The sequence below is a fragment of the Rana temporaria genome, chromosome 4 (genome assembly GCF_905171775.1).
Source record: "Rana temporaria chromosome 4, aRanTem1.1, whole genome shotgun sequence".
Taxonomy (NCBI): domain Eukaryota; kingdom Metazoa; phylum Chordata; class Amphibia; order Anura; family Ranidae; genus Rana; species Rana temporaria.
The window spans coordinates 188,217,657-188,237,269 of NC_053492.1; the positions used below are offsets into that span (position 1 = coordinate 188,217,657).

At 43.5% G+C, this 19,613-nt stretch overlaps 1 protein-coding gene and 2 long non-coding RNA genes across 4 annotated transcripts in view; 2 read left to right on the plus strand and 1 right to left on the minus strand.

The window, feature by feature from the left end:
* The window catches only part of LOC120936834 (probable cation-transporting ATPase 13A5), a 157,882-nt gene that overhangs the window by 102,404 nt on the left and 35,865 nt on the right, over window positions 1-19,613 (plus strand). For both annotated transcript variants that reach the window (XM_040349539.1, XM_040349540.1), the window contains 4 exons: window positions 1,419-1,575; window positions 13,565-13,682; window positions 15,362-15,486; window positions 16,068-16,231. In XM_040349539.1, the coding sequence (XP_040205473.1) occupies window positions 1,419-1,575; window positions 13,565-13,682; window positions 15,362-15,486; window positions 16,068-16,231 (564 nt within the window). The remainder of the gene's footprint in view (window positions 1-1,418; window positions 1,576-13,564; window positions 13,683-15,361; window positions 15,487-16,067; window positions 16,232-19,613) is intronic.
* On the minus strand, window positions 9,825-10,888 carry LOC120936837. Its single transcript, XR_005748644.1, has 3 exons — window positions 10,780-10,888; window positions 10,561-10,675; window positions 9,825-9,873 (listed from the first exon to the last, which is right to left on the minus strand). It is a non-coding gene; the product is annotated as an uncharacterized LOC120936837 (long non-coding RNA).
* LOC120936836 lies at window positions 11,339-12,370 on the plus strand. Its single transcript, XR_005748643.1, has 3 exons — window positions 11,339-11,447; window positions 11,552-11,666; window positions 12,328-12,370. It is a non-coding gene; the product is annotated as an uncharacterized LOC120936836 (long non-coding RNA).

Here is a 19,613-nt window from a genome sequence, read left to right on the forward strand (position 1 = left end):
AAAGTTGCTTCTGAAAACTCTTCCTAAAAGAATCTCACCACCATTCAAGTTTCAGGTCATGTCCATCTGCTCCCTTCCGACGTGACAGATGTCTGCGCTTACTGATATCATTGGTGGTGGCACCAATGATATTAGTAAGCACAGACATCTGTCACGTCGGAAGGGAGCAGATGGACATGACCTGAAACTTGAATGGTTAAGGCAAATTGGTAGAGTTTAGGAACTAACACCACCCAAATAAGTTGTTTGTGAGCTTCACACAAAACTAAAGCTGACCATGCACGGATCAAAATTTGGTCAGTTCAGCAGGCACCATCCAAATGTTGATCCATGTATGAGCACCCTGGTTGTACACAAGTCGATCTATTACCGTAATTGATTTGTGTACAACCAGCCTGTCAAGTTATTCCCAAATGATTAATGCTGCCAGCTATACCTGGCAACACTAATCATTGTGTTCTGCCGACAGGAAAAGCTCCCTGCCAGCAGAACACAATAGCGCTGCAGTGTTGATGGAGGAATCGAGCATGGTGGAAGGAATGAAAATTGCATACTCTATGGCCTGCTTAACTGTAAGGTTCATACAGACCTTCTGCTGAAATGAAGATAATTTTGATGGCTCGAAGATAGATTCTTTTTATCATCCAATCCAATTCACAGATACATACAAACATATAAAAATACTGAATATTAAATATTCTTAAAGCACTTTCAAGTTTATTTTCTCTTAAGCCCCATACACACTATTAGTTTTCTTGCAGGTTTTTCTCTTCAGGTTTACCAAAACCATGTAGTGCAAGGACCTGCCTGATTGCAATTGAAACTCTTATGCCCTGTACACACGATCGGTCAATCCGATGAGAACGGTCTGATGGATTTTTCCATCAGTTAACCGATGAAGCTGACTGATGGTCAGTCGTGCCTACACACCATCAGTTAAAAAAAAGATCGTGTCAGAACACGGTGACGTAAAACACAACGACGTGCTGAAAAAAACTAAGTTCAATGCTTCCAAGCATGCGTCGATTTGATTCTGAGCATGCGTGGATTTTTAACAAGTTTCACATTTTTTAACCGATGGATAAATAACCGATGGGGCCCACACACAATCAGTTTGGTCTGATGAAAACAGTCCATCAGACCGTTCTCATCAGATTGCCCTATCGTGTGTACGCGACATTAGAGTTTGACCACATATTAGATGGTTTTGGTAAACCTGAAGAGAAAAACCTGCAGGAAAACTGATAGTGTGTATGGGGCTTTAAATTATGTTTATTATGAAGTTAGGCATTTCTGCTCTTATAGTGAATGCTTTGTTGTTCTTGCTTGGGTGTCAAGTTGCTCAGCTGTTTTGCATTTAATCCTCTGAAATCTTACAAATCCTACTTTTGTAATGTTCTCTATTGTCTTTCTAAAAGGATTCAGTGAAAGGACTCCTCATCTTACACCAGTTTCCCTTCTCTTCCAATCTCCAAAGAATGTCTGTTATTACAAAATATGTAGGAGAACATAAATTCTCAGTCTTCCTGAAAGGTGCACCAGAGGTGATGGTGAAATTTTGCAAGCAAGATACAGGTACTAAATGAATTTTGTTTCTATAGACATCTAATAATACAAAAGTTAAGTTAATTTACTGTTAGAGACAGGTGCCTGAAGTTGGATTAAAGCCTGGTTGAACACTTTTTAAATCAGGGATGCAGTTAGGCAATATTAAACATAAAGATCATTACAAAAATTGTTCGTTGTGTAGCTTGTAATAAAGTTTATTGTACTGCCAGCATGCTGGATATCCAAACTGCTGCTCTCACATAGAACATGGCAGTCCAGATCTTAAGTGGTCTGACACCCACCTGCTGACCAGTACAGTTAAAAATGATTCCAGGAATATAATTATTATTTTATTTTTTCATTCATTTGAGAGAAATTAGACTTTCTTCACCTTTTGTGTTATACTTCTGCCTACAAGAGAATTGGTCACTGGCAACTGAAAAAAGTGTAGGCCATTTTAAAATAACCCCTCCTACTAGTAGCTGACGGCTTGCTGGCACTGATAGATGGCACTGACGGCTAGCTGGCACTGATAGATGGCACTGACAGCTGGCTGGCACTGACAGATGGCACTGATGGCTGGCTGGCACTGACATATGGCACTGATAGATGGCACTGATGGCTGGCTGGCACTGACAGATGGCACTGACAGGTGGCTGGCACTGATAGATGGCACGTATGGGCATTGGGCACTGATAGGTGACATTTATGGACACTGATGGGCAGGCACTAAAATGCCATTAGGGAATGCTGCCTGCAATACCCATCCTGGTACTCCTTGCACTCGGCCACATAAAAGCAGCAGCGGCCATCTTGTTACACCCAGCCCAAACTATATGGGATGGGTGTAACAAGATGTTCGCTGCTGGCATACTGTGGCTGAGTGCAGGGTGTACCAAGATGGTCATCAGGATTTTTAAGCACTCACTGCAACACGGAGCGTCCCTTCTGCGACCAAATGTGATGGCTCCGGTCGCCAAACCCAAATGATAATGCGGCTGCACCCTGAACTCTGCACTCCCTGCCAGCTTACTTCCTTCAGGACTCGCTCGACACTCCGCCCTCCGCTCTGCCCTCCGCTTCGCCCACTGACCCATTCCAGGTATCGGCTAAGGCATCGGGAGCATTTGTGCGAGTACAAGTACTCGCGCAAATGCTCGGTATCAGTCCCAATACCGATACTAGTAGTAGTAGGACAACCCTAGTAATAAGAAAACTTAAGGTAACATGCTTGGTATGTATAGGAGGATAGATTAGTGAATAATATTCAATGATGAATGGAAAGAAAAACAAGAGAGCGCAATAGGTGAAATATGTGGGTCACAGTACGTATAATATATACAGTGGGGATCAAAAGTTTGGGCACCCCAGGTAAAAATGTGTATTAATGTGCATTAATGTGCATAACGAAGCCAAGGAAAGATGGAAAAATCTCCAAAAGGCATCAAATTACAGTTAAGACATTCTTATAATATGTCAAAAAAGTTAGATTTTATTTCCATCATTAACACTTTCAGAATTAAAGAAAACAATGAAATGGCGTCTGCAAAAGTTTGGGCACCCTTCAGAATTTATAGCATTTGCAAAGCTGAGACCTGCCAGTGTCATGGATTGTTCTCAATCATCGTCTGGGAAGACCAGGTGATGTCAATCTCAAAGGTTTTAAATGCCCAGACTCATCTGACCTTGCCCCCAACAATCAGCACCATGGGTTCTTCTAAGCAGTTGTCTAGAAAACTGAAACTGAAAATAGTTGACGCTCACAAAGCTGGAGAAGGCTATAAGAAGATAGCAAAGCATTTTCAGATGTCAATATCCTCTGTTCGGAATGTAATTAAGAAATGGCAGTCATCAGGAACAGTGGAAGTTAAAGCAAGATCTGGAAGACCAAGAAAAATATCAGACAGAACAGCTCGCAGGATTGTGAGAAAAGCAATTCAAAACCCACGTTTGACTGCACGATCCCTCCAAAAAGACCTGGCAGACACTGGAGTTGTGGTACACTATTCCACTATAAAGAGATACTTGTACAAATATGGGGGCAGAACCACAAAGCACTTATGCCGGCGTATATCGAGATGCGCGGCGTAAGTGTATATATACGCCAGTGTAACTATGCGCCGTATTAGCCCAAGTCCACAATGCAGGACTTGGGAGCAGCAACGCCCCGTCAAGGCTCCAATTATGTTGCTGTCCATTCATACCACATTCACACGGACCTGGGGATCACTTCTCCCTGGTCCTGGGGATCACTTTTCCCCGACGACTGAGGGTGACACCCCTTTTCCGGCAGGAATGTCACCCCCACATTCAAACATCAGTCAGACTGTAGCCTGCACTACTGACCGTGTGCTTGGGCTAAAAAAAATCAAAACTCATAACCTGAGTAGATCAAAAAAATAAACATAAAAAACTCATAACCTGGCCCCGGCTCCTCATAGGAGACTCATGGGGGGGAAATCAGGAGGAGGAGCATCCCCTGCTCTCTCCACGCCTGGCGGCCTCCCCCCCAACGGCGATGCGGGTGAGGACCGCCTGCAGCAGCCTGGACTGCCTCCCCTCCGCCTGGATGGCTGCTGTGTTGTCCCTGACAGCCTCTGCCAGGGCGTGGACCTCATCACCCAGGCCTGCTGTGGTGGCCTGCAGTTAAGCCAGGCAGGTGACCACAGCTGCTGAATTGGAGCCCACATCCTGCACAGCTTCCTTCAGGGTGGCCATGCTGTGTGCCATGTGGTCGATCCTCATGGCAACCACACCCAGATGGCGGGTGTGGCGGGCCTGGTCCCTCTTGAGGTGTTCAGGAAGAACCTCAGACACCCCCCTAGTCTTCCTAGACACCTTCCTGTGTCCAGAAGTGGCTTGGGGCTGTGGAGAAGGGGAGACCCTTGGGGGGGAAGCCCTGTTGGGGGAAGAGCGGGAGGGGCTACCCCTGATGGTGGGCTGACTGGTCCCAGCCAAAGGGAAGACTCCTCCAAATGGAGCCTGACCTCATTCCCACTGGTGGTCACCTGCTCCTCCTCAACCACCTCCTGAGGAGAGGTGTGGCCACTCCCTTCCACAGATGACTCGTGGCTTGCCATGTCTGGGGGATGGTGTGGACTGGCCAGATGGCCCAGCACCCTCCTGCACATCTGTGGATGACACAAAACATTCACATGTTGGAGGATCCACACACGTGTCACATGTTCCCTTCCACCCCCACACATGCTACACACCAGATAGGAGATAAAACACACTTACCTGTCCTCAAGGCATCCTCAACGGAGTCAAAGCCCTCAACTCCCTCCACTTGATGCCTGTGGAGGCACTGGGCAACCACCTGCTCCTCAGGAGTCAACGTCAGGGTAGTTGCTGGTCTCCCTCCAGTGCCCCTGGCATGAGTCCTCATCCTGGCCAGCTTACCTTTCACCAGGCAATGCAAATCATTGATCTTCTTAAGAATGTCATTTGGGGTCCTGACCTTGTTACCCAAAGCATTCACATCTGCCGCAATCTGAGACAGGATGTCCTTCCGTCTGGCCTGGGTGGTGTTGGCACTCTCTGCCCCATGGAGAAAGGTATCAAACTGGGCCATGGCCCTGATAATCACCGCCTTCTCCTGTGGGGAGTAATTCAACTTCCTCCTCTTCTCGGGCAGCTGGAGCTGACATGGCTCAAAAAAATACAGCAGCAAAGAAACCAGCAAAAGTACCTTGCTTCAGGGGGGGAAACAAGCGGATGTACTTTTGCACTGGAGGGGCGCATGTCTGGGCGTATTTATGCCCTGGGCGTATCTCACTGATTACGCCGGGCCGAGTTCTGAGCATGCGCAGAGAGGCTCTGAACATAGTCAGCGTCACGGCGCATGCGGTCACGGCTCATTTCAATGGAACATGCCCACTTCCTTCCTACTTTGAATTACGCCGGCTTACGCCTAGGAATTTACGTTGCGCCGGCGCAATGTTGGGCGCAAATACTCTGAGGATACGGCACTTGCCTCTCTAAGTTGAGCCGGCGTAGCGGAAATGAGATGCGCTACGCCGGCCTATATATGCGCCGATGTACGTGGTTCTGCCCCATGGTCTTCATGGAAGAGTCATCAGAAGAAAACCTCTTCTATGTCCTCACCACAAAAATCAGCATTTGAACTTTGCAAATGAACATATAGACAAGCCTGATGCATTTTGGAAAGGTTTTGCCATGGCCTTCACAATCTCCTGACCTCAACATAATTGAAAATCTATGAATAGACCTTAAAAGAGCAGTGCGTAAAAAACAGCCCAGAAATCTCAAAGAACTGGAAGACTTTTGTAAGGAAGAATGGGCAAAGATACCTCAAACAAGAATTGAAAGACTCTTGGCTGGCTACAAAAAGCATTTACAAGCTGTGATACTTGCCAAAGGGGGCAGTACAAGATATTAACTCTGCAGGGTGCCCAAACTTTTGCAGACGCCATTTTTTTGTTTTCTGTAATTTTGAAAGTGTAAATTATGGAAATAAAATCTAACTTTTTTTGACATATTATAAGGAATGTCTAATCTGTAATTTGATGCCTTTTGGAGATGTTTCCACCTTTCCTTGGCTTCGCTATGCACATTAATACATATTTTTACCTGGGATGCCCAAACTTTCGATCCCCACTGTATTGTCTTAATATAAAGAAGGCTGTTGATTCTTATACCTGAGTGGTGTCTGACAATTATCTACTTAGGTTTTGATCTGTCATACCAGTTTTTCCATGGACATGTAAGATCTCTCCCATTTATTACCAATATAGACCCAATCACTTGCCTTTAATTCATGCACCCCATGTCTATCCTTCTGTGACATGATGGTACCCGGAGGCTATTATCCAGTGGTTTGCCTTGCCCCAAATGCTGTAGAGTATATATATATATATATATATATATATATATATATATATATATATGATGCCTATATTTACCTAGCTCCAGAAGAAGTGTGCTAAATCGCATTCGCCTAAGGCTCGCCAGTTCCTAAATGTCTTGCGGGACAATTTCATGGGTCAGATGGTAGATGCACCACCTAGAAATAAAGCTTTACTGGATCTAATGATTACTAACAATACAGACCTGTTCAAGGATGTGGAAATACAATCATAGGTCAATTGGCTTTAGTATAAATCACACAAATAGTATAAGGGGAATACAAAGACACTGAATTTCAAAAGAGCCAACTTTCCTAAACTAGGAACCTTGCTAGAAGGCATAAATTAAGATAAAATCTTAGGAACAAAGGGCCAGATTCACAAAAGAGATACGACGGCGTATCTCCTGATACGCCGTCGTATCTCTGTGATCCGCCCGTCCTAACTATGCGAATGATTCATAGAAGTTACGCATAGCTAGCCCTAAGATCCAACAGGTGTAATTGACTTACACTGTTGGATCTTAAGGATGCAATTCTAGGCCGGCCGCTAGGTGGCGAGGCCATTGCGGTCGGTGTAGAATATGCAAATGACTAGTTACGGCGATTCCCGAACGTCCTCGCTGCCCGTCGATCTAACTTTACATTGTTTCCGTCGAGATACGCCGCGTAAAATTGGGGCTGAGCCCTAGGTGTTCTAAGCCATGTTAAGTATGGCCGTCGTTACCGCGTCGAAATTTAAAAAAACCATGTCGTTTGCGTAAGTCGTCCGTGAATGGCGCTGGACGCCATTTACGTTAACGTCTAAACAAATGACGTCCGTGCGACATCATTTAGCGCAATGCATGTCGGGTAATTTTCCCGATGGAGCATGCGCAGTACGTTCAGCGCGGGAACGTGCCTAATTTAAATGGTGCCCGCCCCATTTGAATTAGGCGGGTTTGCACCGAGCAGATTTACGTTACACCGCCGCAAGTTTACAGGTAAGAGCTTTGTGAATCAGGCACTTACGCTGTAAACCTGTGGCGGTGTAACGTAAATCACATATGTTACGCTGCCGTGGAGCAACGTAATTCTATGTGAATCTGGCCCAAAGAACACAGAGGAGAGATAGGTTTGTTTTAAGAGCATATTAAATAAGGGCATTAGCCAATGCATCTCATTGGGTAATACATTTAAAAGAGCGAACAAAAGTCCTGGATAGCTTAACTCCAATGTAAAAATGCATATAAAAGCAAAGGAGAAGGCCTTCAAAAAATACAAGGTCGAGGGATCATCATCAGCATTCAGACTTTATAAAGAATGCAACAACAAATGGTAGGGTGCAATTAGGGCAGCTAAGACAGAACACAGCAAAAAAAAATCCCCAAAAATTCTTTAAGTATGTAAACAGTAAAAAAGGAGGACATACCATTTTGGCCCCACAAAGAATGAGGAAGGAAATTTGGTTACAAAGGACAGGGAGATGGCGAAGGTATTGAATTTATTCTTCTCCTCAGTCTTCAAGAGGGAATCGGTGAGCTTCAGTAACCAAAACGGCAGTGTTTATCCCCATGACACATCACAGGAAGCACCTCCATGATTAACAGAGGACAGAATTAAAATTAGACTTGGGAAACTTAACATTAAGATATCACCGGGACCAGATGGCTTGCACTGCAGGTACTTAGGGAACTCAGTCAAGTAATTGCCAGACCATTGTTCCTAATTTTTACTGACAGTCTACTGACTGGAATGGTACCAGCAGATTGGAGAAAAGCCAATGTAGCACTATTATTTAAAAAGGGCCCACAATACATCCCTTGGAATTACAGACCATTTAGCCTAACTTCAATAGTATTCAAGCTCTTGGAGGGGATGACAAGGGACTATATACAAGATTTTAATAATGAGAACGGTATCATAAGCAGTAATCAGCATGGATTCACAAAGAATCTTTCTTGCCAAACCAATCTATTAACCTTCTATGAGGAGGTGAGTTACCATCTAGATAAAGGAAGGCCCGTAGGTTGAAAGTCTAGCTCTTGTTTCTTTCAAGAAGACAAATTCTCTTTTTGTCATCCTGGATGAACTTGAAAGTGTGTTCCAGCTTCCTATTCCACCATTTCTACTTGGATCAGGCAGACTATTATTCAAGCTTATAGTCTTAAGGTTTAGGTTCCAGCTTTCACTGTCAACTGTCTACTAGATCTGTGAATGCTTCTTGGGTTTTTTAGCTTTCGGAAACTGTATTTTTTAGATTTGCTAGGCTCCCAGCTGTTTTTCTGTTTACACATTCTCTAAGTTCTACCAAGTGGATGTTGAGAACTTGGCTGATGCAAGGTGTAGGGTCCTTCGGGCAGTGCTTTAAGTTGCAGACAGTCCACAGTTCTCTACTGTTTTGCTTGGGCCTGTTGGTGTTCATTTGCTGTGTTGTACTACTTTTGGATGTCTCAAACATGAAAGACTTTTAGCGAGGAAAGGGTATTGGAACCCATGGATAGAGAGTGCTGCACACCCCTGATATGTCTTGAGAAAAGAGAAAATTACCCCTAGGGGCTTTGTGCTGCAGCAAGGAATAGAAACGTACCAAAAAATATATAAAAGTATAAATTTATTTAAATATGTTGTACGGAAAAAGCCCCAAACAGTAGGGACTCAAGATATGAGCTTGGTAAAAAACATAAGTCATACATGGCAAATAAAAACACAAGGTGGAACAAGTACAGACATAGCATAACAGTACTGTAAGTATACAAATACTATGGGCGAAAAACACCCCTACGCGTTTCGACCTTTTATAAGTAGCGGTCTTCTTCAGGGAGTATTAGTTAGACGCTGCCATAGGTACTGTAAGAAAGAAAATACATACAAAGAGAGATACATATAGATAAGTGGGACATAATAAACAGAAGAACACAAAGAGGGCCCGCCACCCACAGCCATATAGGTAGATGGCAGGATGCGGGTAAACCTCCTACAGAAGTGGACTAGTGTAAAAAATCCCACTGCCACTCACCCAAGACGTCCAATGGAAGGCGTAGACCCGGACCAGATGAACCACTGCCGCACCATCAAACTCCCCCGGGGGGTACCAGAGGGGTGGAAAAAGGGGAGAGGAGCTCCCCTGGGTCAGTGTAGAAAAGGGACTGCAAATTCAGGTGCACCACCAAGAGAGGTACCGCCCGGGCCTACGAGAGGTCACCAGATAGCGCGCCAGGGCCGCGCCCCGAGGCGGGCCGGAGGGGGGGAGGGGCGGCAGGCAAAAAGGGGGGGAAGGAGGGCAAACCGAGGCGGGGAAGGAGCACAGGGAGGGGGGGGGCAACGGGGCCGGGGATGGCGGATCAAGGCCAAGCAGGTGGGGACGAGCACACGCGCCTGGCTGAGTCACAGGGGGGCCCCCGACACCACCGTGTACACCGGGATGGGTAAGTTGGGGTGCGGGGGAGCGCTCCCTTCCTAAGGTTGTGGTGAAGACCCTGTAATGTAAATACACGTATATGTATAAGACTGGGAAGCATGTCTAGAAAATAAGAATGGTAAATATATGAGTACACGCCAGGCTGAACAAGAAGCCTGATGTGTAGGCATGGCAATTGCGTGAGGGAGATGCACAGGGGAGAAAAGGAGATGTGGGAATGAGGGGAAACAACAAAACAACAATAGGACACAGAGTGAAAACAAACCAAAAATAATGAGCCTGGTAAAAGTACATAAAACAAAGCAAAGAAGGTGTGTAAGTGACTGAATGAATGACAATGAAGAATGCAGTGTGTGATCTAGTGAAAGATGTGGAAGTGTATGTGAAAGGGATGTGGTAGAGCAGCAGTGTGAGGTGGGAAAGCAAAAGAAAAATGGAAAACAACAAGGGGAGAAAAGAAAAGGGATAAAAGGGGAACAGGAAATATGGGGAATGTTACAGTGAAAAAGAGAAGAAAGAGGAATACAAATGAAAAAAAAAAAAAAAAAAAAAGAAATAAAAATAATAAAAAAAAAAAAAAAAAAAAATGCTGATAATAATCCTGTGACTATAAGTGTATGAGTGATCTATGGGTGTGTGTGCATGTGAATGAAATCATGAAAACAGGTGAATAAGAGGAAGGTGGGAAAAGAAACTGCAAGGGAAAGGGGCTAGTATGGAAACAAATGAAAAGGTGAAAAAATACCTGTGCTATCTGTAAAGCTCACAGAGGTAAGATGGTCAGATGGTAAAATGGTTGAAGCTGTAGCCTTCCTGTTAGGGAGGGATGTTGAGACACCTATTGAAGGAGGTGCTGACGTCTGTTGAAAAGTAAACGAAGTAGAAGAGTAAGATAATAATGGGGATACCGGGGTGGATGGCAGGTTTGCAGGAAATGGAAAAGAGAGCCAAGGCTCCCACTTACCTTCCTGCAGCCAAAATCTGTCATAACCACCAAACACAGTCGCCGTGGGATCTGGATTTGTCCCAATGAGGCTGGCTGCTTATATAAGGTATATCTTGATCAGGTGAGGGAGTGCACTCACTCTACACCTGTAGCAACCCCACCCTATGATGCAGTAGGGGGCGGGCCCGGATGGACCCAACCCTGCCCGGGAACCACACCCACCGCTGGGGCAGGTGTAAACATCGCCGAAGACCCCCCCCACCACACCCCCCCCCCCCCCACAGGGAACCCCCCCATCCATGGGAACGCCACACCCACCCCCCCACACGGCCAAACCCCCGCCCCCCCCACCCACCCACCGGGCACGCAGCAATACAGCGCGCCCAGGCCGCCATGAGGCGGCAAGTGGTGGCCTCCCCGGCGTTCCAGAAGGGACTGTTAGGTCCCCGGTGTACCAACTCCATCCTCCTCGTCCATGGACGGCAATGCGCAGGCACGCAGGTGGTGGTAGCCATCCGGGCCCGCCCCCTACTGCATCATAGGGTGGGGTTGCTACAGGTGTAGAGGGAGTGCACTCCCTCACCTGATCAAGATATACCTTATATAAGCAGCCAGCCTCATTGGGACAAATCCAGATCCCACGGCGACTGTGTTTGGTGGTTATGACAGATTTTGGCTGCAGGAAGGTAAGTGGGAGCCTTGGCTCTCTTTTCCATTTCCTGCAAACCTGCCATCCACCCCGGTATCCCCATTATTATCTTACTCTTCTACTTCATTTACTTTTCAACAGACGTCAGCACCTCCTTCAATAGGTGTCTCAACATCCCTCCCTAACAGGAAGGCTACAGCTTCAACCATTTTACCATCTGACCATCTTACCTCTGTGAGCTTTACAGATAGCACAGGTATTTTTTCACCTTTTCATTTGTTTCCATACTAGCCCCTTTCCCTTGCAGTTTCTTTTCCCACCTTCCTCTTATTCACCTGTTTTCATGATTTCATTCACATGCACACACACCCATAGATCACTCATACACTTATAGTCACAGGATTATTATCAGCATTTTATTTTTTTTTTATTTTTTTATTTTTTTATTTGTATTCCTCTTTCTTCTCTTTTTCACTGTAACATCCCCCATATTTCCTGTTCCCCTTTTATCCCTTTTCTTTTCTCCCCTTGTTGTTTTCCATTTTTCTTTTGCTTTCCCACCTCACACTGCTGCTCTACCACATCCCTTTCACATACACTTCCACATCTTTCACTAGATCACACACTGCATTCTTCATTGTCATTCATTCAGTCACTTACACACCTTCTTTGCTTTGTTTTATGTACTTTTACCAGGCTCATTATTTTTGGTTTGTTTTCACTCTGTGTCCTATTGTTGTTTTGTTGTTTCCCCTCATTCCCACATCTCCTTTTCTCCCCTGTGCATCTCCCTCACGCAATTGCCATGCCTACACATCAGGCTTCTTGTTCAGCCTGGCGTGTACTCATATATTTACCATTCTTATTTTCTAGACATGCTTCCCAGTCTTATACATATACGTGTATTTACATTACAGGGTCTTCACCGCAACCTTAGGAAGGGAGCGCTCCCCCGCACCCCAACTTACCCATCCCGGTGTACACGGTGGTGTCGGGGGCCCCCCTGTGACTCAGCCAGGCGCGTGTGCTCGTCCCCACCTGCTTGGCCTTGATCCGCCATCCCCGGCCCCGTTGCCCCCCCCCTCCCTGTGCTCCTTCCCCGCCTCGGTTTGCCCTCCTTCCCCCCCCCCTTTTTGCCTGCCGCCCCTCCCCCCACTCCGGCCCGCCTCGGGGTGCGGCCCTGGCACGCAATCTGGTGACCTCTCGTAGGCCCGGGCGGTACCTCTCTTGGTGGTGCACCTGAATTTGGAGTCCCTTTTCTACACTGACCCAGGGGAGCTCCTCTCCCCTTTTTCCACCCCTCTGGTACCCCCCGGGGGAGTTTGATGGTGCGGCAGTGGTTCATCTGGTCCGGGTCTACGCCTTCCATTGGACGTCTTGGGTGAGTGGCAGTGGGATTTTTTACACTAGTCCACTTCTGTAGGAGGTTTACCCGCATCCTGCCATCTACCTATATGGCTGTGGGTGGCGGGCCCTCTTTGTGTTCTTCTGTTTATTATGTCCCACTTATCTATATGTATCTCTCTTTGTATGTATTTTCTTTCTTACAGTACCTATGGCAGCGTCTAACTAATACTCCCTGAAGAAGACCGCTACTTATAAAAGGTCAAAACGCGTAGGGGTGTTTTTCGCCCATAGTATTTGTATACTTACAGTACTGTTATGCTATGTCTGTACTTGTTCCACCTTGTGTTTTTATTTGCCATGTATGACTTATGTTTTTTACCAAGCTCATATCTTGAGTCCCTACTGTTTGGGGCTTTTTCCGTACAACATATTTAAATAAATTTATACTTTTATATATTTTTTGGTACGTTTCTATTCCTTGCTGCAGCACAAAGCCCCTAGGGGTAATTTTCTCTTTTCTCAAACATGAAAGACTTCCTGTGTGCATTAATTTGCTTCAAAAAAGGGTTTTACAGGACATACAAAAATCATATTTTTACTGCATAAAAAAAGATAACATAATTTAGTTGTTCACTGGGGCAATACAAACTTATGGTACAACATAATTCTATGTGCCAAATCCTCAGCTTTCTTTTCTAATAGAAAAAAAGGGAGATGGTCAGCCAGAATGTTTTTTAGGTAAACACTAAATAAATAAAGTAATTTTACATTTCTGTTTCAACTGTGAATGCTTTTATATGTTCACAGTGCCAATCAATTTCTCATATGTACTCAACCAGTATACAATCCAAGGTTTCCGTGTCATTGGGATGGCATATAAAAACCTAGATATAAATGAAGATGCTAAAGTAGAGATGTTAAAAAGGTAAGTACTGATTATGTTAATACATATTAGGGTGCTTTGTTGTGTTGCTAGAAATGTTAATTGCCACCTTTTGACCATAGTTGTACTTGGAAGAACGTCATAGCAGTAAACTAATTACTAGACTTTGTGCCTCTTGCATGATGTTAGAGGTAGTAATATGCAAACCTTTCTGCATGGATTGAAATAACACTGGTACTTAATTTTTGACATTTTTGAAAATTAGCTAACAGAACAATGTGGCCCCCCCCCCCCCCCAAAAAAACAAAAAACAAAAACAAATTAAAGTCCATCATAGCTGGCCTCATCAGAGTAATGAACTTGGAACATAAGGCATACCAGCTGCTCTCCATAAAGCAAGAGTGAGCAAAAAAACATCCATATCAATGTTATAGTGTACTGCCATTAGCATTTACCCAGTTGTTTATGAGGAAAAGCTAAAAAGGCAGTATGTACCCCTCTCTCAATATAGCAGCCTGGTAGGGAAGAACAACTTGTCTTCCTTCTGTAGTAAGTTGGCTACATTCTTGGGGTGTTTATAGTGTTTATCGTAATTAACAAATCAGAGTGTAGAAATATTCCAGATCTTGAATCCCTATTGAAGCAGATATGTCACTTTTCAAATATTATTACATGGACTGGACATTGATTTACTTTTATGTTTTCTTTTTGAAAACTTGGGCATTTACTTGATTTTGAGAGGGTGGGGGTTACAAACATTTCCTCTTGCAAAAGCAACTAATTCTCATGGAAGTACAGAGTGGTAATAATAAAGCAAGGAGATTGAATATGCTGACTGTAGGAATATTACCCTACATACTGCCAGGCTGCTATGTCTGGAAGAAAGGGAGGGGGCATGTTGGGGTTTGTAGGCTATTTCATTTTAATAATAATAATGGATTGGATTGATACAATTGTCCTTGTATCAGCTGCACACCTCAATTGACCTGCATTACACCCTCATGTGCTAATTACAGAAGCTCAGGCTGCCAAATTGTTTGTTATCAACCAATCAAAAACTGTGGTACAGACCATTTCATATTTAAAGTGACTCTAAAGGTTTTTCTTTTTTCTTTTTTTATGCCAAACATGTCATACTTACCTGCTCTGTGCAATGGTTTTTCTTCCTAGTCCTCCCCCTTGACCAGTGTCCCCAATAGCTAGCCACTTGCTTTTTGGGGCACTGGTTCATTGTCATTGACTTACTGACTGTAATTGACAGCAGTGGGGGCCAATGAAACGAGAGAGACCCAGGACAGACAAGGCTCCCTTGCACATTACTGGATCAAGATGGGGCTCAGGGGAGTATAGAGGGGGGAGCAGCATGCAGAAGGATTTTCTAGAAGAAGGTAAAGAGCCTTCAGCCTTTGCAACCACTTTAATAATAAGGCTATAGGGGAATGAACATTTTCAGGAGAATCTGAAAACTGCAGTTCACAGAATCAGATTTTCATTTCTACAAGACTGACAACATTTCCAGGTCTACTTCTGAACAGACCATCCACTAAGTAATTGATGTTTGGCTAATGCAGATGTAGATTTTTTTCCACAGTAATACATATGCTATGGTATGGGGTGTTTCGTAATGTTCGATGGTGGCCTCTATAAATCTATTTGGGAACACAGATTTGTAGAAAATAACTTCTATATGTTCTGACCAATATATATTAACATATTTCTAGGGAAGAGGTGGAACATGATCTTTTTTTTCTCGGATTCTTGATAATGGAGAACAGGCTTAAGCCAGAAACAAAACCAGTTCTCCACGAACTAAAATCTGCTAACATAAGAACAATCATGGTGACAGGTAGGACTACATTTGAGTAATGAAATAGTATGTGTTTTAATGTACTTTTGTGTAGCTATGTCTTCATGACATGGTTTATTATCCCTTTGGCATAAAGTCTCACAATTATCTGCTAGACAAGGTAAACTGTAAGGATTTTTTTTCAGACTGTATAATCAAGGTGATTTCTCTTCCTGGCAAATCACAGTGCTGGAGCATGGTGATTGGCTGCTCATGCATCCAGGGTTGTCACATTCAGACAGGGCAGGGACAAATCACAACATGAAACCAATACACGTCTTCCTCTCTTTGTTTTCAATGGAACAAAGCCTGTGACAAGCATATGAAATGGCATTAAGTGTCACTATTTTATTGTACAGTAATTCTACATATCTCTTTCACCTTCTGTTTTGCTTTTTCAGTATCATACATCAACTATGTTTTCTGTTTAGAGAACACTATAATGTTGAACAATGCAATTACAGAGAAATATTACTTTTGTGCTTGTTAGTTTTTTGCAATATTTAATTTCAGTAATTATTTTTTATTAAAAATATTATTATCATTATTATCATAATTACAACATCTTTGTATCTTGCAAGGTGATAACCTTCAGACAGCATGCACAGTTGGACTAAACTCTGGCATGGTACTTGATGCTTCCAGTTTACTCCTATTAGAAGCTTGTGAGCCTAAAGATGGTTATTCAGCATCATTCACTTGTCAGCCAGTAGAAAAGAACACAGAAAAACTACAAATGCAGAATGTAAGTAACGTATACAGATGTTAATAAAAAATAATTATTTTGGTTTTAGTTTGGTTTTGGTTTAAAACAAACAAGTCTAGAAGCACTGGCAGTCACACACTAAAGGTGTTGCTTGCTAAACAATATGAGCATGTGCAATTTTCACTTATGAAATTAGAAGGGGAGAACCTACTCAGAGACCTTTTCACCTCCACATAATGATCAACTAGACCCCTTGTATTACATACTGTAGATTCAAACTACTTTATTAACAAAGTTTTCTCTAGTTTGTTCTCCAACCATGCCAACTGTTATGCCGCGTACACACACGATCATTTTTCGGGTTGTAAAAAATCGTTAAAACAATCGTGTGTGGGCTTCAGAGCATTTTTCGGGTTCTGAAAAACGACAAAAAAAAAATCAAACATGCTCTTTTTTTTCACGACGTTTTAAACAATGTCGTTTTTCGGGTTGTAAAAACTGATCGTGTGTGGGCTTTAACGACGTGAAAAACCCGCGCATGCTCAGAAGCAAGTTATGAGACGGGAGCGCTCGTTCTGGTAAAACTACCGTTTGTAATGGAGTAAGCACATTCATCACGCTGTAACAGACAGAAAAGCGCAAATCGTCTTTTACTAACACGAAATCAGCAAAAGCAGCCCCAAGGTTGGCGTCATCCGCATGGAACTTCCCCTTTATAGTGCCGTCGTACGTGTTGTACATCACCGCGCTTTGCTAGAGCATTTTTTTTTCACTATTGTGTGTAGGCAACGTCGTTTTATTGATGAAGTTGAAAAAAAAAGTTGTTTTTTCTAGAGGCTGAAAAACGTCATTTTTTTTATGACCCGAAAAATGATCGTGTGTACGCTGCATTAGACAGATTATTCATTTTAATACTTGCACCTAAGGTTATTTGACTAGAACTGGAAACGTTTTTCTCATCACCAGTCTTTAAGATCTTTTAGTGGAAAATCTGGTATAGAGGCTTGCAGCTACCCAAAAGTTTAGTTTTATGTGATTGTTAGTAGTTGAAATAGTATAATAGCGTTCTGTTTTTCTTTAGCACTGCAGTGAAAAGATATCAACACAATTCTCACATTTTACCACCTGACTTGGTAATTAGATAGTCAAGTGATGATAGTCACACTCCCCGCAATTTGGTGCTAGATATTGCAGATTCATTAAATAATTGGGGATCTAAGCTACGAGAGAATGACATCCTATCTATGACCTTGCTTGGTGAGGAAGTAAAGATAAACTACTTCAGATAATTATTACAAGAGACATAAGGGGATGCTAATTGATGTAGGCTGACAAAACTATTATCTTAATTTGTGGAATTGTCCTTTAAAGCTTAAGTTTGCGTCCCCCCCCCCCCCAAGAAATCAGCACAAGGGATGGCACTTACATCTGTGAGATGCAATCTGTCCTTGTAATCTTTGTGTGCTGTGTAGGTTAATACAGCTGTTGAACCTATCATAGGCACTTGTTAAGAGTGCTGACAATGTCACCCTTTCCTTTCCTTATCCATTCATAGAAGCTGTACTATAGCCTTCATCAATAAAAAGTGCCCTACAATTAGAGAAGTAGAGAACAAGTAGACAAATCAAAAGTCTGCCTCCTCTATTAATAGAATACATTTTATTGATGGAAGCTATAGCATAGCTTCTATGAATGGAGGAGGTGGGGCAGAAAGTGCAGACATACTGTAGTCAGTACTCTTGAGAAGTACCTACGGCAGGTCCAGAGGTTGTGTTAACCTATGCAACATCTGAAAGCTACTGCTGCTGGGGTGAAAGGGGGAGGCTGAGGTTGCAGAGAACATAAGCTTTTAACTGTGACAGCAGGCACCAGCACAAGGATCACTTCTTATTAATTAAAGTGGAAGTAAACCCTCCTATCTTTTTCAGCCAAGGAAGCTGCCATCTTGGCCTTTGTTCAATCTTCAACTGCCATGAAGCTGCACATGTGATCAGTTATGACACCAGCCATTGGATGGTTTGACAGTTTGGTTGAGAGCACAACCAATGTGCAGTTAGCATTCCCGGCATGCCGGGAATGTTAACAGTTTTTTTAAGTGTTACATCGATGGGTTTACTTCTGCTTTAAGTATTGTAAGTCTTGTCCATTGTGCCGATGTTTTTAAATTGAATTAAACGTAGGCTTTAGGTATCTTTGCACACATACAAACATCTATTTTTAAGCCCTGCTAAAAGTTAGCCCTATGTATCACAAAGTTTTAAGACACCTTTTTCATCTTATTTTAGAAAAATGTTGATTCTTACTAACCTACTTTCTAACCCAAAAGCAAATATTTCCTATATTGCAACTATTTGTAGATGTGGTGACTGCATTAATTTTCATTTATAGGCTTTCTTTCTTCTATTTAAATGATATAAATATAGTGCAGCGCTAACAAATGAGAATCCTAAACAAAAAAAAAAGACTGAAACCATTAATCAAAAAATAGTGAAAAACAAACAATTATAAATGTATTAAATTAATATAGCATAAACAAAGTGCAAATAAGTCCATATGTAGGATTCCACAGACATCTAAGGCCCCGTACTCACGACCAAACATGTCTGCTGAAACTGGTCCACAGACCAGTTTCAGCAGACATGTTTGGCCGTGTGTTGGCCCGAGCGGACCATTTTCGGGCGGATCGGACAGGTTTCCAGCGGACAACTGTTTCCTGGACTTGCTTTAAAACAGTCCGCTGGAAACCTGTCCGCCCGGACATGTACGGTCGTCTGTACAGACCTACCGTACATGTCCTGCCGCCCGCCATCCCTCGCATGCGTCGAATGACTTTGACGCATGCGTGGAAGCATTTTAAAGGCGGGCCGCCCACGTCACCGCGTCATTGTCGCGGCGACACCGCGTCATCGACGCGGCGACACCGCGGACACGCCCCGCGTAATGTTTACGCGCGGACTTCTGTTCGATGGTGTGTATAGCCATCGAACAGAAGTCCCCGGGCAGTCCCCGGCCAGACATGTCCGATGGAAACGGTCTGCAGACCGTTTTCATCGGACATGTCCTGCCGTGAGTACAAGGCCTCAGTGTCAAAGAAAGTGATCTCCACAGTGATTCTTAGTGAAAGGCAATAAGTGACCATTGACAGGGGTGCTTACAATGGTTAGATGGTTTATTAATTCATGTAAAACCTTTATTGCCAAAGGGAAAAAAAGGTTCCTGTAACTGCTTAAAAACTGTTGGACTTTGGCTTCAGTTTGTATGGCATCCTAATACATGAAATGTGTTACTTTCACCAGGTAAAAGAGCAGAACAAGCCTAAAAATAAAAAATAATACAGCCACCACATCTAAGGATTAGTAAGCTGCAACATATTAAATTTTTGGTTTTGGGTGTAAAGCCACTTTAAGTACTAATTCCTAAA